This window comes from Carassius carassius, chromosome 9 (genome assembly GCF_963082965.1).
Source record: "Carassius carassius chromosome 9, fCarCar2.1, whole genome shotgun sequence".
Classification (NCBI taxonomy): Eukaryota; Metazoa; Chordata; class Actinopteri; order Cypriniformes; family Cyprinidae; genus Carassius; species Carassius carassius.
Window position 1 is genome coordinate 34,242,782 of NC_081763.1, and position 21,675 is coordinate 34,264,456.

Sequence of the window (21,675 nt, forward strand, 5' to 3'; positions counted from 1 at the left end):
AACCTCACAAGGAATTTGGCTACAGTTGTCGTGTTCCTCTTGTTAAGCCACTCCTAAACCACAGACAACGTCAGAGGCGTCTTACCTGGGCTAAGGAGAAGAAGAACTGGACTGTTGCCCAGTGATCCAAAGTCCTTTTTTCAGATGAGAGCAAGTTTTGTATCTCATTTGGAAACCAAGGTCCTAGAGTCTGGAGGAAGGGTGGAGAAGCTCATAGCCCAAGTTGCTTGAAGTCCAGTGTTCAGTTTCCACAGTCTGTGATGATTTGGGGTGCAATGTCATCTGCTGCTGTTGGTCCATTGTGTTTACCAAGTAATCTTGGAGCACTTCATGCTTCCTTCTGCTGACCAGCTTTTTGAAGATGCTGATTTTATTTTCCAGCAGGATTTGGCACCTGCCCACACTGCCAAAAACACCAAAAGTTGGTTAACTTACCATGGTGTTGGTGTGCTTGACTGGCCAGCAAACTCACCAGACCTGAACCCCAGAGAGAATCTATGAGCTTTTGTCAAGAGGAAGATGAGAAACAAGAGACCAAACAATGCAGATGAGCTGAAGGCCACTGTCAAAGAAACCTGGGCTTCAGACCACCTCAGTGCCACCAAAAGCATAACCAAAGACTTAAACTACTTAAGTCTGAATGTAATTAATTTAATATGAGTTTCACAATTTGAGTTGAATTACTGAAATAAAATGAACATATATATATATATATATATATATATATATATATATATATGATTTCTGTGAATGTCTTTTTGGTGAATGTCTTTTTGGAAATTTATTTTTGGTCGTAGTTAACTGTCCCATATTTATCCACTCACTCATTGATGCTGCTCCAATTGAGTCTCTCAGATGATTGAAGTGAATGTGGTTTGATTTCAGTCTCAAGCTGATCACACAGAGCGTCAGATTAAACAGCAGTTTGAGAAGCTTCATCAGTTTCTCAGAGATGAAGAAGAAGCTACAGTCACTGCACTGAGGGAGGAAGAGGAGCAGAAGAAGCAGATGATGAAGGAGAAGCTGGAGGAGATCAACACACACATCTCAGCTCTTTCACACTCAGTCAAAGACACGGAGGAGATGATGAACGCCAGTGACGTCTGCTTTCTGAAGGTCTGATTTCAGATCATTGATTGATTGATTGATTGATTGATTGATTGAGTTGTTGATGATCAATGGTGTGTTTGTTCTGCAGAAGTTTCCAGTCTCGATGGAAAGGTGAGTGATCTTCTCTCTCTCTGCTTCTGATCCTGATCCAAAGTCATTTCAGTCCTGATCCTGAATGTTCTTCCAGAGTCCAGATCTCATCACAGCCGGATCCACAGACTCCTTCTGGAGCTCTGATTCATGTGCCACGTTACTTGGGAAACCTGCCCTTCAGAGTCTGGAAGAAGATGCAGGACATCGTCCAGAACAGTGAGTCTGACTGCAGAAGATATAAACAGTAGTCTTGAAGTAGTTGGCCCATGCATTTTATCTTTTGAACTTCATAGAATGCAATGGAAGTTTCTGTTAAGAGAAAATAGTGAGCATCGGTGCTCCCTAGTCGTTCCATTGCACACAATGGATTTTGTGATTGAGACAGCTCTTGAAGTGACCTACTCCCTGATCAGTGCTTGAAATAGTGATATTGGAAGCTAATCAAAACACAGTCATAGAAAGGAAGCTTAAATAAGATGTAAGGGCTTCTGGGTGTTTAGATTTAAAGTGTCCAATTTTTGACAGTTAGAGATTGAATAGTTTTAGCTCAGATGAGTATTCTGTAAATGTAAGTCTTGGCAGGAGCGGATTTAATAATGTAGGGACCCCAGGCAAAATATAGGAATGGGGCCCTATAAATTTGCACACATTTAACTGGATCAACCTTGAGGTTCCCATCTCTGCAAATTGTGTCCAGTGTTTCTACATTTTTCATGTACATGTTATCATGGCTTTCTTTCATGTTGTAGACCACAAAAAGTAGCAACTGTGGGCTACATGATGAAATCTTTCACAGAACATAATTTATACCTCACCCAGTGCTGTATTCATGTTTATATGGAATTTTATTAATAAGATTCGGGAGGAGCGCGTCAGATACTTAGCCTAATCAACACAGGTGGACCATAATCAAGTAATCAATCCCATAGTATAAATATCGCTGACTTCCCTCTATCCATTGACGGTTTATCAGCATGCTGGTTGGCTTCGTCTGTCACCTTACCACAGACTCAATTTTCGTACCAACGAAGAGAGCTACACAGGGGATTTATAAGACCTGCTGCTTTTGCCGGACCCGAGATCATTTCTACCCAGCCAAACACGGCCGTTGAGCAGCGTTAAGCGTCATCGCGACAGCTGCTCTCCTCGCCAAGCCACACGTCGTGGCCAATAGACCGTGCAAGCTCCGAGCTCGCCTTGCTCGACACAACAATCGTGCCGCCCGAGACCGAGCCCTCCCCGAGCGCTGGATTGCAGCAGAAAGAATCCAACCAGCCTGGGCCGAACCCCAGTTCTCACCGCGGCTCAGCCTTTCACCCCGGCGTTCCGGCAGAGTGGGAGTTTGAGGCCGCTTCCTCTAGCGGCGCAGACCGCGCGACGTTAACCAATACATTTTCAGGCAAAGAGGCTAAAAACAGGTTCTTCTTTTTCTTCATTGGAATTTTACGGCAGTTGGCATCCAAAGTGTTGCATCTAAAAGCAGGTTCGCGGCTAAAGTTTGTTAAACGACGTCATGACGCAGTTCCGTCTTCTTCTGCTAGTGTTTTGGCAAACCAGCTTAAAGGTGCATTACCGCCACCTGCTGATCTGGAGTTTGGATTGCGCATAGATTTGGACTACAGATACAAACGTTCCGTCGGATGATGCCACTTTTAACCACGAAGCCAAGGCATTACATTCGCCTTACCGCGCACGTTTAAACCTCACGGAAATGATACAGACATAAGTTACATGAAGAAAAAAAAAATGCTTGTAAGTCTCTGGATAAAAGCGTCTGCTAAATGCTTAATTTAATTTTAAATTTTAATTTCCATGCAAGTTTTCTGGTACGACCAAATCATTTAGGGACCTATTTCACCATTCACCGGTGTGATCACTCAAACTTCATCTAAAACGCATCTGCCCTCGTGTTTTGACGCAGGATAGCAAGTGTGAGTAAAATTACTGTCACCTTTTAAGGACCGTAATACGAAAAAACTGGCAAGTAAATATCTTTAGAAACCACTTGGAAGCGAATAGCACATAACTGCTATTAACCCATTTGCTTGCAAACATCGCCAATGGCCCCAGTTTATTATTGTTTCACTTTCACAGCACGTTAAACATCACTCTCTTACTTGATCTGGATAAACCCTGCATCAATTGAAAGTCTAAAGACTTTGGCTTTGATATTTGACCAATATTTCGATAAAACATCATTTCAGTGACAGTTTAATTATGTCAGGAAAACGATTCCTATTCCTGAACAGTAAACGTCGAAGTTTTAGCTCGTGGTCAAATGTTGATCATGGATCTAGTCAGAAAGAATCATGAGCAGAAACATCTTTATTTTGGGTATGTAATTTCTGTCTCCATGCCAAAAATGGGGGGTGACTGGTAAGGGGTTAACGTTACTGCTATAATCATGTCTTTCGGTATAACGTCTTACAAGACTAAACATGCTTCATCGTTTCCAAGATGCTTTTCCAACAGGAACATAATAATGTGGACAAGGCTTGAGGAATTGTCAAATCAGGCAACCAATTGCTAAGCTGGTGACACAGTAGGCTACCCATTCATTTTTAGCTTGCCCCATCAAATGTTACTAACCCTTTTTTACTCTTCCCACAGCCAACATCTACAGCAGCCGAAGCAAGTAGCCTTTCCCGTATCTCCCCACTGCCGCAGCAGCGTCTGTTCACACGCAAAAAAAAAAAAAAAAACACACATCACCTCCGCTTATAGGTATGTCATGCATCCTAGGTTGCGGTGATAGCATCATGTATCGACAATAGCCAAGACGATATTAGGCCCATTCTCCAACCAACGTTTTTTATTATAATTATTAGGCGGCCTACCATAATTCGGCTATCAAACCGCTCCATTATCCCATCTCAGCACTGCACTTCACGCTCGCCCGTGCTCTCAAAGGATGATGTGAGCCTGTAGGTGGCAAAGAAGTCTCCATCCACAAATAGACATACATCGTTTGCAGATATAAGGTATTCCATCGTACTTTAACAGGTAAATCCGATATGTGCCATATTTTAAAGGAGCTCTCACTAACGGAGTTTAATGCCACAGTTACATTAGAATGCATCTCATTCTGGTCTCAGGGGCGGCGTGTCGGTCCCATCATGAGGCATGTGGTCCGGAGCGCGAATGACCAAGGCATCATTCCAACCGAACTCACTCCAAATATATGAACCTACCGGTTTTTGAATACGTTATATTTAAGGCATTCGTTTACGTCCATATTAGGGTTAAATCGTTGGACTTTAAATGGAATCTACTATCGTTTAAAAATAAATAAATAAATAAAAAAATTAAATAAATAAATTCACAGGACAAGCGAGATGACAGTAGTGCCGACTACATGAACTAGTAGTTTTAAATATAGTATTTTATATATAATGCCAGTTTATCAGTACGTCCGAAAAATATATTTTTCGATTATTGGTGACTCCATAGACTCTTTCGTGCACCTGCATGGTTAAAATGGCAAATAGTAAGCTCAGACAAGTATAAAGAATCTTTCTCTTACTCCACCCATGCACGATTACATCGTCGATATGTACCATCGATCTCACGTGCTGACAATATGACAGTTCGACAACGACCACATCGCCGATACATGGCACCTATTTGGGGTACACTGGCACAGGAAATCCAATTTATTTTTGCACGCTTAATTTCAAATATAATGACTGCACCAAGATTTTTCAAACTCCTTATCGGAAGCAGCTTATTGGATTTGCTAAACAATTATTCAAGTAAGCCTCACAGCGTCTACCCTCGTAGACAACCAAATCATCCTTAGTATCGAACTCCCTGTCAGGTGCTGCAAGAGTGCTCCCGGTTGAGCCAACCTTTGCCTTCTCCGTTCAACTATCAGCAAAGCTTACTCGTATGACATCGTGAGTATTAAACTCCTGTCAGATGCTTTCCTGCTTAAGCAATCTTGGACTTTCCATCCATCCGATTAAAAAGCCCGATTAACCCAAAAAAAAAAAAAAAAATTTCAGTCAGCGACACTTACCTATTGAACACCAACGAATACATCACAGCTAAAACAAATTTTCCCTCCGATGGCAAGATGTACCCATCCAATACCGCAAGTTACGCTTTTGCCGAACACCAACGGGTGCTTCGCAGATAAAACAATCTCAATTTTTCCCTCTGATGGCTGCAGAGACTACCCATCTGCTGTCGCAAATTTAATAAATAAAAAAAAAAAAAAAAAAAAAAAAAAAAACCGGATGCCGGCCATAGCCTCCCGGCCAAATAACCTTACCTTTTTCTATCCTATGGCCGCCAAGGCTTCTCTCTTCGATGCCAGGAGCTCGAGCTCCCATCGGATGCTGACGAGAGCCTCCCGGCCATACAACCTCACCTTTTCCATTCTGCGGCCAGCAAGGCTTACCCGTTCGTTGCCAGAAGCTCACACTCCCTTCGGACGTAGGTAAAAGCCCCCGGCTACCCTTTTGCTATTCTGTCTTGCGTACGGAGAGGTTTACCCATCCAATGCATGGAGTCAACGCTCCCATTGGATGTAGGTGAGAGCTTCCCGGCTAGACAACTCTACCTTTTCCGTCCTTTGGCCAGCGAGGCTTAACCGTTCGATTCCGGGAGCTAAGCTCCTGTCGGACGAAGGTAAGAGCCTCCCGGCTGGACAACCTTTTCCGTCCTTCCGCCAGAGAGGTTTACCCGTTCGATTCCTGGAGCTAACTTCGTTTACGTTTCCACTCTACGGTCGGCGAGGCTTACCCGTTCGATGCGTGTGCTCCCTTCGGACGTCGGTAACAGTCTCTCGGCCACGCAACTTACCTTTCCATTTGACGGTAGGCGAGGCTTAACCGTCCGACGCTACGAGTCTTCGTCCTCTCGCCAAATCCTGCAAAAAAAAAAAAAAAAAAACCAACAACTCTCAGCTACCCTCAGCTACCCTCACATCTTTTAACCCCGCCTGGCGAGGCTTACCCGTTCGATGTTCTGAGTTTAATGCCCCATCGGATGCCGCGAGAGTCCTCCCAGTCGGGTTTTCCTTTCCACTCTCCCCATCCGGCGAGGCTTACCCGTCTGATGCGTGTGCTTCCATTCAGACGTCTGGCGAGAGTTCTCCCGGGCGGGCCTATGCTTGCCGGCCGCAAGTGAGTCTCATCCATCCGATGCCGTGAGTCGGGATCTCCCTTCGGATGTCGCCAGAGTCCTCCTTGTCGGCCAGCCCAAAACTTTTTATCTGCCAAACCGAGAGGACCCAGAAGTCCGTCATTCTGAGTCTCAATCTCCTGTCGGAGGCTTCATGGGTCCTCTCGGTCAGCATTAGGCCCTTCACCCTCTGAATAGCAGGGGCTATCAGCCAGTAGGGCCCGTATGCCGACACCGTGACCTATTCCGGTCGAGGCAACTCGGGTCCTTCCGGTCGGGCACCACAACCACGCTGCTCCTCCTCATCGGCCGGTAGGGCTCACCGTTCCAACGCCACAAGCTCCAGTTGAGTATCGGCTCGAGCCCTACCGACCGGGTGCCAACAACTACGTAGTTCACTAGCTGCAGCTGGTAGGGCCTACTCTCCCAACGCCCAAGTCGCTCCCTCTGGAGTACGTAGGCCCTTCCAGCCTGCCAACGAGACGACTTCTCAGGAAACCTAATCAGCCCCCGCTAGTACTCTATGCTTTTTGGGGAGGGCATTCTTTAAACTGGCTGCTGTCCCTTTTGTACATTTGCTTTTTGGGGGGTACTCTAGGTTCGGGCCATTCCCGAGCTCGGAGCCCTTCCCCGGACAGCACGCCAAATACGCATACCATACCTCAGCTAATTTTATGTAAGCGTGAACCAGTGAAATGAAATTTTATTAATAAGATTCGGGAGGAGCGCGTCAGATACTTAGCCTAATCAACACAGGTGGACCATAATCAAGTAATCAATCCCATAGTATAAATATCGCTGACTTCCCTCTATCCATTGACGGTTTATCAGCATCCCTCCTCCACCCCATCTCCTCACTTCGAGTTCACTTTATAAATAGACGGGGAAGGGGGGGTACGCTAGGTTCGGGCCATTCCCGAGCTTGGAGCCCTTCCCCGGACAGCACGCCAAATACGCATACCATACCTCAGCTAATTATATGTAAGCGTGAACTAGTGAAATATATATACAACAGGACACGCAGATGACCACAGCAACCACTTGAGCATTGTGAAAAGTCCTAATGTTCTGGTCAGACTTAGCATAAATCCCAGTGCATGTAACATAATAAAAGGAACATGTTTGATGTGTTTGAATAGTAGATTCATAATAATCTGGGATGATTGTTGATTGTGTCTCATCAGCTCCTGTGATTCTGGATCCAAACACGGCTCATCCAGATCTCGTTGCGTCTGATGATCTGACCAGTGTGAAATGGAGCTGGAACAAACAACCTCTTCCTGATAACCCAGAGAGGTTTGAATATTATCCCTGTGTTCTGGGTTCAGAGGGGTTTAACTCAGGAACACACTGCTGGGATGTGGAGGTTAAAGAGAGTTCAGACTGGAGTCTCGGCGTCACTACAGCATCAAACCAGAGGAAGGGACGGGATTTCTATAAGACTTGTGTCTGGAGTGTGTGGTACGATCAGTACAGTCTGTCTGAGCAGCCTGTCTTTGGCTTTCGTGTGAAACAGGATCTTGAGCGTGTGAGAGTGTATCTGGACTATGACAGAGGAACAGTGTCATTCTCTGATCCTCTAACTAACACACATCTACACACATTCACAACCACCTTCACTCACACACTCTTCCCATTCTTCAGTTGTTATACTATTTTCACTCTTAAGATTTTACCGTTCAATAGTTAGTAAACGTTACTCCTTTGGTCGGGATGTTTACAATATTTAATCCATGTCACACGAGTAAGAGACTGTTGATCTGAATATCAGTACTTCTGTGATTGGGCCGTGATGATCACATGACTGATATCACGTAGATAACTACAGCAACACTCACAGCTCTTGTTCAACAGTGCCAGCTGTGTGTAAAGTCATTGGATCGCTGTTCTTCTCACACTGCACGACTGTCCTGGGGTGTTATCTAGTTGCTGTTGTGTGCACACTTCGTGACAGATCAGAGAGGAATTACACATTACGCAACTTCTCAATCGCCAACAAATCTGCCTTGTCTATAAACTATTTCACAACCAAACAGATGTGAGAATTGACACAGGAAATTACACAAGATCACTCGAGAGACAGACTTTTTCACACGAGAATGGATTTATTCTATCTAGACTGCAAAAAGCTTGCAATCTGATTTGTCTGTGCACTGATTTGCAGTGAAAAAATATAAGATAAAAAAGGAGAAGAATGGTTGCTTGCAGAAGCCCTGCATACTTATGTTTAGTTACAGATCTATGACTCCTACTTTTCCTTGCCCTTAATCATGCTCTCTCATTGGCTGTACTTCTACTATGACTCCTCCCACTGTCCCTTGCCCTGTTTTGACTCCTCCCACTGAACATTCCTTTGCATCTATTGTGTTCTCTTATTGACTCTAGGTCTATTATGACTCCTCCCAGTGAGTAATGTATTGACTCATTTTGCCCTGTATTGTCATTTTATCCAAAGTGACTTACATTTATATTTACTTAACGTGTTCCCTGGGAATCAAACCCACAACCTTTTGGTCTGCTAGCGCAATGCTCTACCACTAAGCCACAGGGACACACATGGTCTAGATATTAGCGATGCATTGGTGCTTTTCAGATTCTGGTTTGATAACACACTATGTGTGATTGTCAGTCATGTGAACAAGCCTGGATTTACCTCCAATTTAGGGCATTTGTCCACAAAACTGTCAGCAAGTGAAAAACAAGGGCTAAAATCGTGCAGTATGAGCTCAGCAAGTTACAACTTACACTACTTTTTAAACATTACCAATTATGTTTAATAATTTCCGGGATGCGGAAACACAGTCATAGAATCCAGTCATAAAAACGGAATGCCTAACGCGGACGGAATGTGCCACATTTTGGATGACTAAATCAAAAGTAGGTCAGTACACTTGAATCAAAACATGACATGGACTAGTGTCTGTGAATATTAAGCCCCAAAAATGCAACATATGACTCCTGCACGTTCTGCGTGTCTGTGGAAATCAGGCGCGGACTGGACACCGGGAGAACCGGGACAATTCCCAGTGGCCTGGCAGCCGATTTGGCCCGCTATTTTAATATCACTATTGTATAATTGCCTGCCGAATGTAATAAAGCGATCATTTGCGAATCCGCCATTTGATAATTAAATCTCGTGACTCGCGCGCTCTCCGCGCTTCCGCCAAACGGTTTGGATCAGACTCAGAGTAATCAATGCGAGAGAGAGAAAAGAGTGCACTGTGGAAGCGCACAGCTGGAGCCGAGAAGCTGAACTACTGTTCACGGTTTCAGGTCAGTTCCATCTGTAAAGATGCTTTTTTTGTCTTTGTTTTTTTTTTTTTTTTTTAATCAAGCAGCAGCACGTTGCTCATCAGTCATCACTCAAAATACTATATAAAGGACATCATTATTATCTGTTGTAATGTTACAGTAGTAATTTAGCTGAAAAATAATCAGATTTTTTGTGGAAGCTACGACAGACAACAACACAACCCTTGCGAAAATTAAAGTTTTGTTATTTTACTAATAATCCAGAGAACATGGTTACTATTGTTTAAATGTGGTAACCAAAAATTATTTTACAAATGTATTTATTTAAAAATAAATAGAAATCCATTTGCAGAACAAAAAACAAAACAAGGTTATTGTACTTTTATATAGGCTAATAAAAGCATGGTCAATTTTTGTAAGGGAAAAACATGACTTGTGTACAGTATTAGGATTTTTCTATAAATATATTGTAGTATTGTAGAGTATTGTATTGTACAGTATAGTTTTGTTCAATCTTGAGTATTAAAGTCATGAGAGAGATGGATAACAGGGCAAAATAAAGAGACGTGAAGGTGCAGTTCAGGAGAGAACTTTTAATTATTTTACATGTCCCCAAATTAAAGATTTAAACCTTTTTTATGTCAGGTCCATACAAAAAATAGTTTTGTCCATGAATTTGTTTGTATGAGTTTGAATTTTCCAGTCTGAATTTTTTTCCCAGTCCGCCCCTCCTGTAAATTAATGGCAAAGACATGGTTTCATTTACTACACATAGGACTACTGAAGCTCGCAGTGTTTTCAACCTCTGCTGCCTCAATATAGGAGTACACGAGCACATAAACATAATTTCTAGAACTGCTCTGTGTCACTTCATGTGCATTTTACTTATTTTGAGAAAACTATCATCACATCATATACAAAGAGACAGCAGTTTAAAAAAAACACCAATGTTTCAGGAGTTTATTACACAGAATACGTCACATGCTTATTAGATAACTGTATTTGAGTTGATGTATATGATTTTATTTATTATTATTTAATTTTCACAAATTTAGAAAAGTAATCAAAAAGTACTCAAAAGTAATTAGTTACATTACTTTAATAAAGTAATTGAAAAAGTTACACTACTATTACATTTTAAACAGGGTAACTTGTAATCTGTAACCTATTACATTTCCAAAGTAACCTTCCCAACACTGCATTTTGCATAGTTCAAACATAAATTGTTTGCATTTTAGGATGGAGAACATTGTGATCAAACGCTCTTCAACACAAAACCATTCTAAACAGCGCATATCTGTGCGCATCTATCTGTCAAATAAAATCTATCATAATAAATGTTATTTTATAGGTTTCTGTAATTATTTATTGATTCCTGTAGTTTCTGACCATTATTTGCATACATTTACATTTAGTCATTTTGCAGACACTTTTATCTAAATATTGGGGTATACATAAAGCGATTCTTCAAACAGACACAGGAAGTGCTTGTAATACCAAGTTTTAGACATCTGGGACCAGCTGTGGAAACATGTATGGATGGGGCAATATACCATCAAATTCTTGAGGAAAAGCTGCTGCCCTCTGCTTTTTATTCCCCAATTGTAAGTCACTGGATAAAAGCGTCTGCATAATGACTAAATGTAATCTAAATGCTCTCTGTATGGGCTGATATTATACCAATATAATATTATTGTTTAGCATTTATCATTAATATTGTGTATAAGTGTTGAGGTGGCTAATGGTGCAATTCCTTCTGGGATAATCTTAATTTCTATGTAGTAATACCTACATTTTTCAAGTATGAAAGTCTTCTCCAAAGGCGAGATCTTTGAGCAGCAGACTGATGTCGCTTTAGTGCAGATATTGCTAACATTGCAAACGCTGAGGACAACCTTACTATGTAGTGTTGTGGAATTAGTGATGCTATGAGGTGTCAGTGCTCGTTGCTCACATTTTCTTTTTATTTATCGCAGAACTTAATTACACACAAGATCAGCTAAAGAGGATTGATCTTTAACTATGAATAATCATGAGTTTTTTTGCACAGAAGGACAAGGAAGAGGATGTCCGGATCGCTATTGTAACGCCAGCAAATCGCTGCATTGCTGATCAAGGTTTCGAGTATGGGTGAACACGCATTAATATCTCACAGACACAACTCATGCCAGATGTTTTAATCAAATCCTCGAAATCATTTGAAGAACCAAATAGCCATAGGTCAGTCATCTTCTGTGGAATCATGTCGGATGTATCAAGCAGGTATACAGAACGGAGCCCCGTGCTTTGATTCCCCGTGCTTCTTTCCGAAAGTGAAAGTAAAGAGCAGGTTCGCTGCTGCAGTCCCGCTGCGCGCGCGTCCAGGGCACTGCGCGTCTACTCCACGCTGCGTGGTAGAGTAATGTGCTACCGTCTCCTTTACTAAATCCTCCTTCGGTTGTCATATTCATATGCGTATTCATATTCAAGGCCTTCTATTTAAGTTTTCACCATTTATTTTACTATAATTTATTTATTTATTTATGTATTTTTGGGGTTCAAAGCTGTATACTTTTCCCTTTTTATGTGGAATGCTGCTAAATTAATGCATAAATTCGATTATGTTTGTACAACTGTCTTTCTACTTACAGTTTACATTATTCTAGATCAGTTGGATCTATGGATTGTTTTTTTTTTACATTTATTTAGCCATTAATTGTACTAATCCACTGAGATTTATTTGTTTGAGAACAGGCAGTGCTTTACACAGACATGTGATCTGATCATCCAGTCTGTCTTGAACGACATGAAGAAACTGAACAGATTGAGACAGACTCAATCCAGAAAAACCGGGGCAAAGTCTCCAAGATACCACAAGAAACATACCAGTCCAGAGACCTCAGACCACAGAGGGCGAAAGCTGGCGGAGTTTGCAGAAAACAATTTGATATTTTTATTTTTTTTAATGAATTTTCTAAACTTGAGTGTATAGTGAGAAAGAATGCATTTTTCATGATTTTGGAATGCATTATTAAATAATAAAACAGTAAAATGACAATTAATACCCCCCCCCCCTAACTTTATATTGATTTTCTCCACATAAGCAGGATACACCATACAATAGCAGGTACAGACTGAATAATAACATGCACCTATAAAACTAATAGTCATTCTTTTTTCTTAAAAATAAATTGAAATGAAATAGAACTGAACTAGAATAGTGTTAACCGTAATTAGAAAGACATTTGTACAAAACATAATCCAAATTATGCATTAATTTAGCAGCATTCCACATAAAAAAGTAAAAAGGGTTTAGTGAAGGAGCCGGTAGCACCGTGCTCTACCACGCAGCGTCGAGTACACGCGCAGAGACCTGGACGCGCGCGCTCAGCGAAATGGAAAACAGTGAAAATGGCGTCACTGAATGTATCGGCAGAAGAGCTTTCTTGTCCTGTGTGCTGTGAAATCTTCAAGACTCCTGTTATTTTATCATGTAGTCACAGTTTCTGTAAAGAGTGTCTTCAGCATTTCTGGTCAACCAAGAAAACCCAGGAGTGTCCTGTGTGCAGGAGAGACTCTAAACACGATCCTCCGGTTAACCTTGCGTTAAAAAACCTGTGCGAGTCGTTCATGAAGGAGAGAAACGATTGCCGTTCATCAGGATCTGAGGAGATCTGCAGTTTACACAGTGAGAAACTCAAACTCTTCTGTCTGGAGGACAAACAGCCGGTGTGTTTAGTGTGTATTAACTCAGAGAAACACGACAATCACACATTCAGACCCATCGGAGAAGCGGTTTCATCACATAAGGTAAGACAGTGTCTCTTGCTTCATATGTAAAGAACAATTATTAGTCATAAACACGCATTTAGCACATTCATGCGCTCAATGTTTCACTCTTCCCTTTTCTCAACTTCATATGCAGAGTTGGGGAAAGTTACTTTTAATAGTAGTGCATTGCAGTATTGTGTTACTTCCTAAAAAAGCAATACATCGCGTTAGCTACTATTTTTCTCTTTTCAGCAATACAAAACTTTGCTTATTAGCATGGTTGAATGTAATCAATGAAGGTCAGCAGCAAAGACATTGGTTAATAAAATGAGATTAAATGCATAAAATATATGTGTTGTTTAACATTTAATTATTGCAGGTTTGCTGATTTTGTATTTGACTGTTTTGAGGAATACTCTCAGTTTTTATGTTCAGTGAGATGTATAAATGCATGCTGACATTTGCTCTAGATCTACAGTATGATCATGTTTACACCACGCACACAACGCCTCTGCACTCACTCCTGATTTCTCTCAACATGAGGACACGAGTCTGTCAATACACGGGAAAACAATGTCGAAAAACTGCTGTAAAAAAGTAATCGGATCACTTTGCTTGTGAGCTATTAGAAACACATTACTTGGGAAAAAGTTGAATCTGATTCTGTAATTTGCCTTACTTGTAATGCATTAGCCCCAACACTGTTTTTGTGTCTCATACTAAACAGTTTTAGATCTTCAAATAGATTACAACATTAAAAAAGTAGGGCTGTAAAATGAATCAAAAAAAGGTTCGATTTCGATTTTGGCCTCCAACGATTATGAAAACACAATAAACGAGATAAAACTATTATTGCACCCCATTCCGCCCCATTTTGCAGCACTGCACTTTCGTTCCTCCATAAAAGCCCAATTTCCCGTGCAAATCTCAGAGACCGAACAGAACACGTACATGTAAAATCATTTTTTGAGGGGCGGTCACACTAGACTTTCAACGTGCAACATTGTTTCAGCGCTTCTACGAATATGGGCTGGAGCAGGATATAATGGTCTCTCCTCAGTTATCACAACATGCTTCTACTGTGTCTTTTGCGACGGCGTCGAAAGTGTCTTATTATATTGTACTCTCTGTCTCTCTCTCTATAAATCTATACACAGGAAGCAATAAATAATGATAAAATGTGTCCGCCTTCAAATGTACCATCTGTTCCCGTTTCCACTGACACTGCGAACAGTGTGACCACCCCTTTAGCTCAAGTTGCGCGCTTAAATGGTCAAGTACATGCAAAAATGTCAAAATGCTGCGCTTGGTGATTATTTACCGTATTTTCCGGACTATAAGTCGCACTTTTTTTCATAGTTTGGCTGGTCCTGCGACCTATACTCAGGTGCGACTTATTTATCAAAATTAATTTGACATGAACTAACAGAAAACATTACCGTCTCCAGCCGCGAGAGGGCGCTCTATGCTGCCAGAGATGCTGCTCAGTTCTCCTGTAGTCTACACTGAAGACATAGAGCGCCCTCTTGCGGCTGGAGATGGTAATGTTTTCTCTTGGTTCTTGGGTCTAAATAAATGCGACTTATAGTCCGGTGCGACTTATGTTTTTTTCCTCATCATGACGTATTTTTGGACTGATGCTACTTATACTCAGGTCCGACTTATAGTCCGAAAAATACGGTATGTATACCTTCGTCGGTCATGTAATAAATTAACGTACAGAGTTGACAATGAAAATACGCATAACAGTAATTTGGATCCTTGCGGCTCTTAAAGTGACAGCGGACCATGTTTTATTTTACGTTTGATTATTCATTTCTGTAGTAGTCTGTACTCTGCTACACGAACCTTTTCATATAAACTGCAATAAATAAAAAAATTAGAGCCAAACTGAACTTTTCCGGTCTCTTATTGCTACCTGTCCCAACTTTTTTGGAATGTGAAGCTCTCATGAAATCCAACATGAGCCAATATTTGGCATGACATTTCAAAATGTCTCACTTTCAACATTTGTTATGTAATCTATATTCTATTGTGAATAAAATATACGTTTATGAGATTTGTAAATTAGTCCATTCCTTTTTAATTCTCACAATTTGCACAGTTTCTCAGCTTTTTTGGAATCGGGTTTGTATCTTTCCTTTGTTTTGTTTTTTTATTACTGACAGTTTAATTATTTTCAAAAAATTTTGTTTGGAATTTCGCTGGTCGCTACAATATAGATGTCATAGCAACCTTATTTACACGTAACACAAATTTCATATGTATCACTTATATGTATCTTTAAATAAATCACTCATATAAAGTTTGTCATATGGCCCCATCAAAATCGTGTTAAATAATCGTGATTACAATATTGACCAAAATCATCGTGATTATGATTTTTGCCATAAAACAAAGACAGCCTGAGTAAACACAAAATACAGTTTAGTTTTTAAGCAAAAAAAAAAAAAAACGCCTTTCACCCCCTTTATCAGCAATAACAGCAGCTGAGTGCTTGCGATAACTGGAGATCTGTCTATCACAGCGTCCGCCCACTTTTATAACTGCCTGACTTTAATGTGGCCACTCCGAAATTTTAACTGTGCTTTTTTGAGTTATTCAGAGGGGGATTTACTAATGTGCTTTGAATCATTGTCTGGCTGCATAATCCAGTTGCATTTGAGTTTAAGTTTACAGACTGAAGATTGCATGTTCTCTTATAGGCTTTTTCTGGTAGAAAGCAAAAAATGCAATTTATTTAATGTTGTTCTTGGCTCTTCTGTGCTTTCCAGGATGAACCATTTCTGGGAGGATTTGCTACTGTGCAGAGTTTTTTTTTTTCTTCCATTAGGAGATTAGGAGATAATGGCTTTTCCTGTGTTTCTGTGAGTCCAAGAGCCTTTGAAATAGCTTTGTAATCCATCACAGACGGATTCATTTCAATCGCCTTCACAAACTGTAGCCTACTCTGAGTCAGAAATTACATTCTAAGATAAAATAAAAGAAACCTGAGCATACACAATTTAGTATGAGATGTACACACAAAACAGACGAAATCAGGATGGGGGCAAATACTTTTTCACTGCATTTTATGAAAATTGTATTGTCTTCTTTTTTCACTGTAGTCTGATGTTTCATGTAGTTTTGTTCAATTCTAGGAGGAGCTCAAGACATCACTGAAGTCCTTACAAGAGAATCTGAAACATTGTGAAGAAATGAAAGCAGAATTTGAGAAAACACTTCAACACATCAAGGTGAGGAAACAGAAACCAGAGTCTTTTTCATTACAGCTGCAGGATCACTAGATACAGTTATGATCTGATATATTTAATATAATGGACTCCAGTTGATTATTTGTGTAAATGACGAGCATCAATCTATTTCTGGATCGTTATATGTCTGTGTCTGAGTCTCTCTCAGATCTGAATGATGTGATTGTGTTGGTGTGTGTTGATGGAGACGATTGAAGTGAATGTGGTTTGATTTCAGTCTCAAGCTGATCACACAGAGCGTCAGATTAAACAGCAGTTTGAGAAGCTTCATCAGTTTCTCAGAGATGAAGAAGAAGCTACAATCACTGCACTGAGGGAGGAAGAGGAGCAGAAGAAGCAGATGATGAAGGAGAAGCTGGAGGAGATCAACACACACATCTCAGCTCTTTCACACTCAATCAAAGACACGGAGGAGATGATGAACGCCAGTGACGTCTGCTTTCTGAAGGTCCGATTTCAGATCATTGATTGATTGATGATTTATTGATTGATTGATTGAGTTGTTGATGATCAATGGTGTGTTTGTTCTGCAGAAGTTTCCAGTCTCGATGGAAAGGTGAGTGTTCTCCTTCTCTCTCTGCTTCTGATCCAAAGTCACTTCAGTTCTGATCCTGAATGTTCTTCCAGAGTCCAGATCTCATCACAGCCGGATCCACAGACTCCTTCTGGAGCTCTGATTCATGTGCCACGTTACTTGGGAAACCTGCCCTTCAGAGTCTGGAAGAAGATGCAGGACATCGTCCAGAACAGTGAGTATGACTGCAGAAGAGCTTAGCTTATACACATCCAGTTTTTCATGACTCAAAGTACTATACAATGTTTACCACAAAACAATTGAAGTATTTGTTGTATTAAACAAGCCGACATCAGATAACTTGAAAACTGCTTAAAATATTCTACAAGTATATATTTCTTAAGAAAATATTAGAAAGCATCTTAATGCTGTGTTCACACCAAACGCGAATAGAGCGTCAGGCGCAAATGATTTCAATGTTAAGTCAATGGAAAGGCACGTTTAGCGTGTCTGGGGGTCTCGCGGCGCGAATGAGGCGTTTAGCGCGACGCGGAAGACGCGAATTCGCCTCATACGCGCGTCTAGTTCGCGCTATTGGCGCGAATTGAGCGTTTCGTGCGAATGGTGCTTTTGTGCATTTAAGCGTTTGATGCGAATTCGCATCTGCCGCCCGAGTTGAAAAATTTGAACTTTGGCGTCAATTCGCGCCGCGTTAACCAATCAGGAGCCTGTTAGGAGTTACTCATTCAACAAGGAGGAAGGACTGATGTTGTCAGTGAGCAGCCAACCGGAGCTTCATGACAAAAGTTCATTTTTCTATAGAGACAGGAATAAAAAGGACATATATATATATATATATATATATATATATATATATATATATATATATATATATATATATATATATATATATATAATATAACATATTAATAGATTAATTGAATAAAGGCCAAAGATAAGAAACGTTTCGTTTTACCCCAAACGAATTATATTTTATCTTGAACCACTAAAGAGACATCAGAGCCAGCAGCAAATGTCAGAAGGTCTAGCCGAGGTGAGGCTGCTCTCGACGGATACATGATGACAGAGCTCCCGCTGATCGCGTGGAGCTCATCTCCGATATCGGTGAAACACATTTTTTTAAATAGACACTGTCTTTATAAATAAACCGCATATTTGAGTTTAAAACAACTACATTCTCGCCTGAAATACTTTTAAAACTACATTTCATGACACGATAACAGTAATATTTTGAAAATTATCCGACTAAAATGGCGGTTGAAAATGCTGAATGAACTCAGCTGGCAGAAGCCCCCATGACGCGAATTCGCGTCTGTTGTGAAGTTAATTTCACGCGCGAATGACGCAAATTTCACGCGCGAATGAAGCGAATGATCTCAAAATGTTCAAGCGGCAAACTAGACGCGGTAGACGCGAATTTGACGCTCTATTCGCGTTTGGTGTGAACACAGCATAAGAACTTTTCAGGAATTGCACTTAGGAACATTCACGAACATCTTGGAATTTATTATTGTAACAACTTTTTACATCAATCCTGCCATTTTGAAAGGGTTTCTAGAAGAAGTGCTGCTTTATGTCTGTTGATTTTTCCAGTGAAGAATCACAATGATGAGGATCAGATGAACATGATCAGATGATGCTGATGATACTTCGTTTCACACACAGACGTTTTACAGTTTTTAATCTACGACAGAAAATGTCGATGTCAATTTTATTTATATAGCACTATTAAACACAACCACTGGTTGACCAATGTACTGAACAACAACAATAAAAACATTTCAATAAGACAATACATAATAATACTATAAAACAATACAGTAGAAAATTCTCAGTTTTAAAACGCTAAATCAAAAAGCTAAGTTTTCACCATAGATTTAAAAACAGATAGTGAAGGTGCAGATCTAATACAAACGGGTAATGCATTCCACAATCTAGGGGCAGCTACCGAGAAAGCGCGGTCACCCCTACACTTCAGCCTCGACTTGGGGATACATAATAATCTCTGGTTGGACGACAGGAGAGAAAAGAGGGGTCGGAGTTCAGTCAATAATTCACAAAGATAAGTAGGGGCAAGACCATTTAATGATTTAAGTGTAGAGAGCGTAAAACCGGTGTAATATGCTCCCATTTTTTGGAGCGCGCTAAAAGCCTAGCAGCTGCATTTTGAACTATCTGCTAGCGAGATAGGGCTGACTGACTAATCCCTAGATACAGCAAATTGCAGTAGTCCAATATAGATGTAATAAAAGCATGAATTATTTTTTCGAAATTTCTACTAGATAAAATGGGTTTAACTTTTGCTAGTAGTCGAAGCTGAAAGAAAGGATTTAACCACTGAATTGATCTGTTTGTCAAACTTTAGACCATCATCAAAGATAACACCCAGATTTTTTTTACCCAAGGCTTCACAGATACATTTTTATCGCCTAGGGTTACTTTAAGTGCAGTAAAAGAATTTGATGGACCAAACACAATTATCTCAGTTTTACTCTCATTAAAATATAAAAAACTTAAAGACAACCAGGCTTTCACATCAGACTGAAGTGCTTCCAATCCATTTGAACTCTGTTTTAAGGGCAAATAGATTTGAGTATCGTCTGCATAGCAATGAAATGACAGACCATGCTTTCTAAAAATAGAACATAAAGTAGAGGATATAGAGTGAAAAAAGAATAGGACCTAAAATGGAGCCCTGGGGAACACCACACTACAAGGTAGCTACCTCAGAAGAGTGTTCACCAATGTTAACTCTGAAACTTCGATTTAAAAAGATAGGAGTTAAACCATTCAAGAGCACTTCCTTTTATGCCTACACAGTGTCCAAACGAGCTATCAGGATGGCATGGTCCACAGTGTCAAAAGCAGCACTTAAGTCTAGGAGCACTAGCACAGCATGATCCCCAGAGTCACCAGTTAATAAAATATCATTTAAAACCTTCAGAAGTGCGGTCTCAGTCGAGTTGTGTTTTCTAAAACCTGATTGAAAAATTTTAAGGATCTTATTTTCATCCAAGCTTTGAAGTTGTTGCAGAACTACTTTTTCTACGATCTTTGAAACAAAAGACAAATTTGAAATGGGTCTATAGTTGGCTAAAACAGAAGGATCTAAGTTCGGCCTCTTAAGCAAGGGATAAACTGTGGCATGTTTTAACACATCAGGTATAATACTATTTTCCAAACATCGATTTATCATGGTCACAAAATAAGGGCCCAAAGCATCAAAAACTTGTTTGAAGAAATATGGTGGAATAGCATCAATAGAGGAGCCAGACGGCTTTAACTGACACACTATTTCTTGAAGATATATTTCAAGAAAATCTCAACAGGTCTGATTGTTTGATTTTTATTTTTAACTTTTCCAAAATACCGTTTTTTTCATGGGACACAAAAGTTTGAAACACACATGTAATGTTTGAAGTTGATGCCATTAAACACAGAAAATAAAAAAGAGTGTGAAACTAATAACAGTTCTGTCTAAGACAATCTATTTATTATAACAACACTGATAGTGAGCAGAGGAAAATATCTGATGTGTTTTATCAACAGGACGAGTGTCATAACTCATAATAATCTGTTTGGTTCAATTTTTGATCATTATATGAACATCAGGATAAAAGCATCTGTTGATTGTGTCTCATCAGCTCCTGTGATTCTGGATCCAAACACGGCTCATCCAGATCTCATCGTGTCGGATGATCTGACCAGTGTGAAATACAGCGGGAACAAACGGCCTCTTCCTGATAATCCGGAGAGGTTTGACATCTATGACTGTGTCCTGGGTTCAGAGGGTATTAACTCAGGAACACACTGCTGGGATGTGGAGGTTAAACAGAGTTCATGCTGGAGTCTCGGAGTCACTACAGCATCAAACCGGAGGAAGGGAGAGGATTTCTATAACAATGATGTCTGGAGTGTGCGATATGGACAGTTTGAACAGGATCTTGAGCGTGTGAGAGTGTATCTGGACTATGACAGAGGGACGGTCTCATTCTCTGATCCTCTAACTAGCACACATCTACACACATTCACAAACACCTTCACTCACACACTCTTCCCATTCTTCTATTGTGATTCATTTCAGTCGTGTTCTTCCTCTCTGAGGATCCTGCCGTTCAGTAATTATTAAATGATACTCCTGTAGGTTTGGATCATCTTGCTTTCATCTTTTACAGTCCTCATGTTTCCAATATTTAATCATAGTGCTGAATATCAGAACGGATGTGATTGGGCCGTGATGAGCACAACAGATCAATACATTTAAAAAATGTATACAATTTTATAAAAATAATTTAATTTTCATTTATATTCCACTTTACATTAGACGGATCAGTTTGGCATTGATGTTTTCTGGCAAATTGCCATTTACCCTTTCTTATTATTAATTACTTATACGTGTAATTATTTCAGAACAAATTATGATAATCTCTTGAACAGTTTTTTTTATTTTTTTTATTAATGTGTGATTGTGATTCCAGCTCCATTGTAATTATAAAATAAAAAATGTTTGAGTATGATAATAAAGTTTTATGTCATGTGTGGTATACATGCTAT

The 21,675-nt window shown here is 40.2% G+C and overlaps 2 protein-coding genes across 2 annotated transcripts; both read left to right on the forward strand.

Moving 5' to 3' along the window:
* Positions 1 to 789: 789 nt before the first annotated feature.
* On the forward strand, positions 790 to 8,163 carry LOC132149689 (zinc-binding protein A33-like). The gene is made up of 4 exons (XM_059559091.1): positions 790 to 1,116; positions 1,199 to 1,221; positions 1,298 to 1,419; positions 7,515 to 8,163. Exons 1-4 carry the CDS (start codon positions 1,009 to 1,011, stop codon positions 8,018 to 8,020), a joined length of 759 nt encoding a protein of 252 aa, XP_059415074.1. The 5' UTR covers positions 790 to 1,008; the 3' UTR covers positions 8,021 to 8,163.
* A 4,803-nt stretch (positions 8,164 to 12,966) lies between these two features.
* Positions 12,967 to 21,314, forward strand: LOC132149688 (nuclear factor 7, brain-like). The gene is made up of 6 exons (XM_059559089.1): positions 12,967 to 13,371; positions 16,473 to 16,568; positions 16,804 to 17,034; positions 17,120 to 17,142; positions 17,214 to 17,335; positions 20,766 to 21,314. The coding sequence occupies exons 1-6, from the start codon at positions 12,973 to 12,975 to the stop codon at positions 21,248 to 21,250; spliced, it is 1,356 nt and encodes a 451-aa protein (XP_059415072.1). The 5' UTR covers positions 12,967 to 12,972; the 3' UTR covers positions 21,251 to 21,314.
* Positions 21,315 to 21,675: the final 361 nt, after the last annotated feature.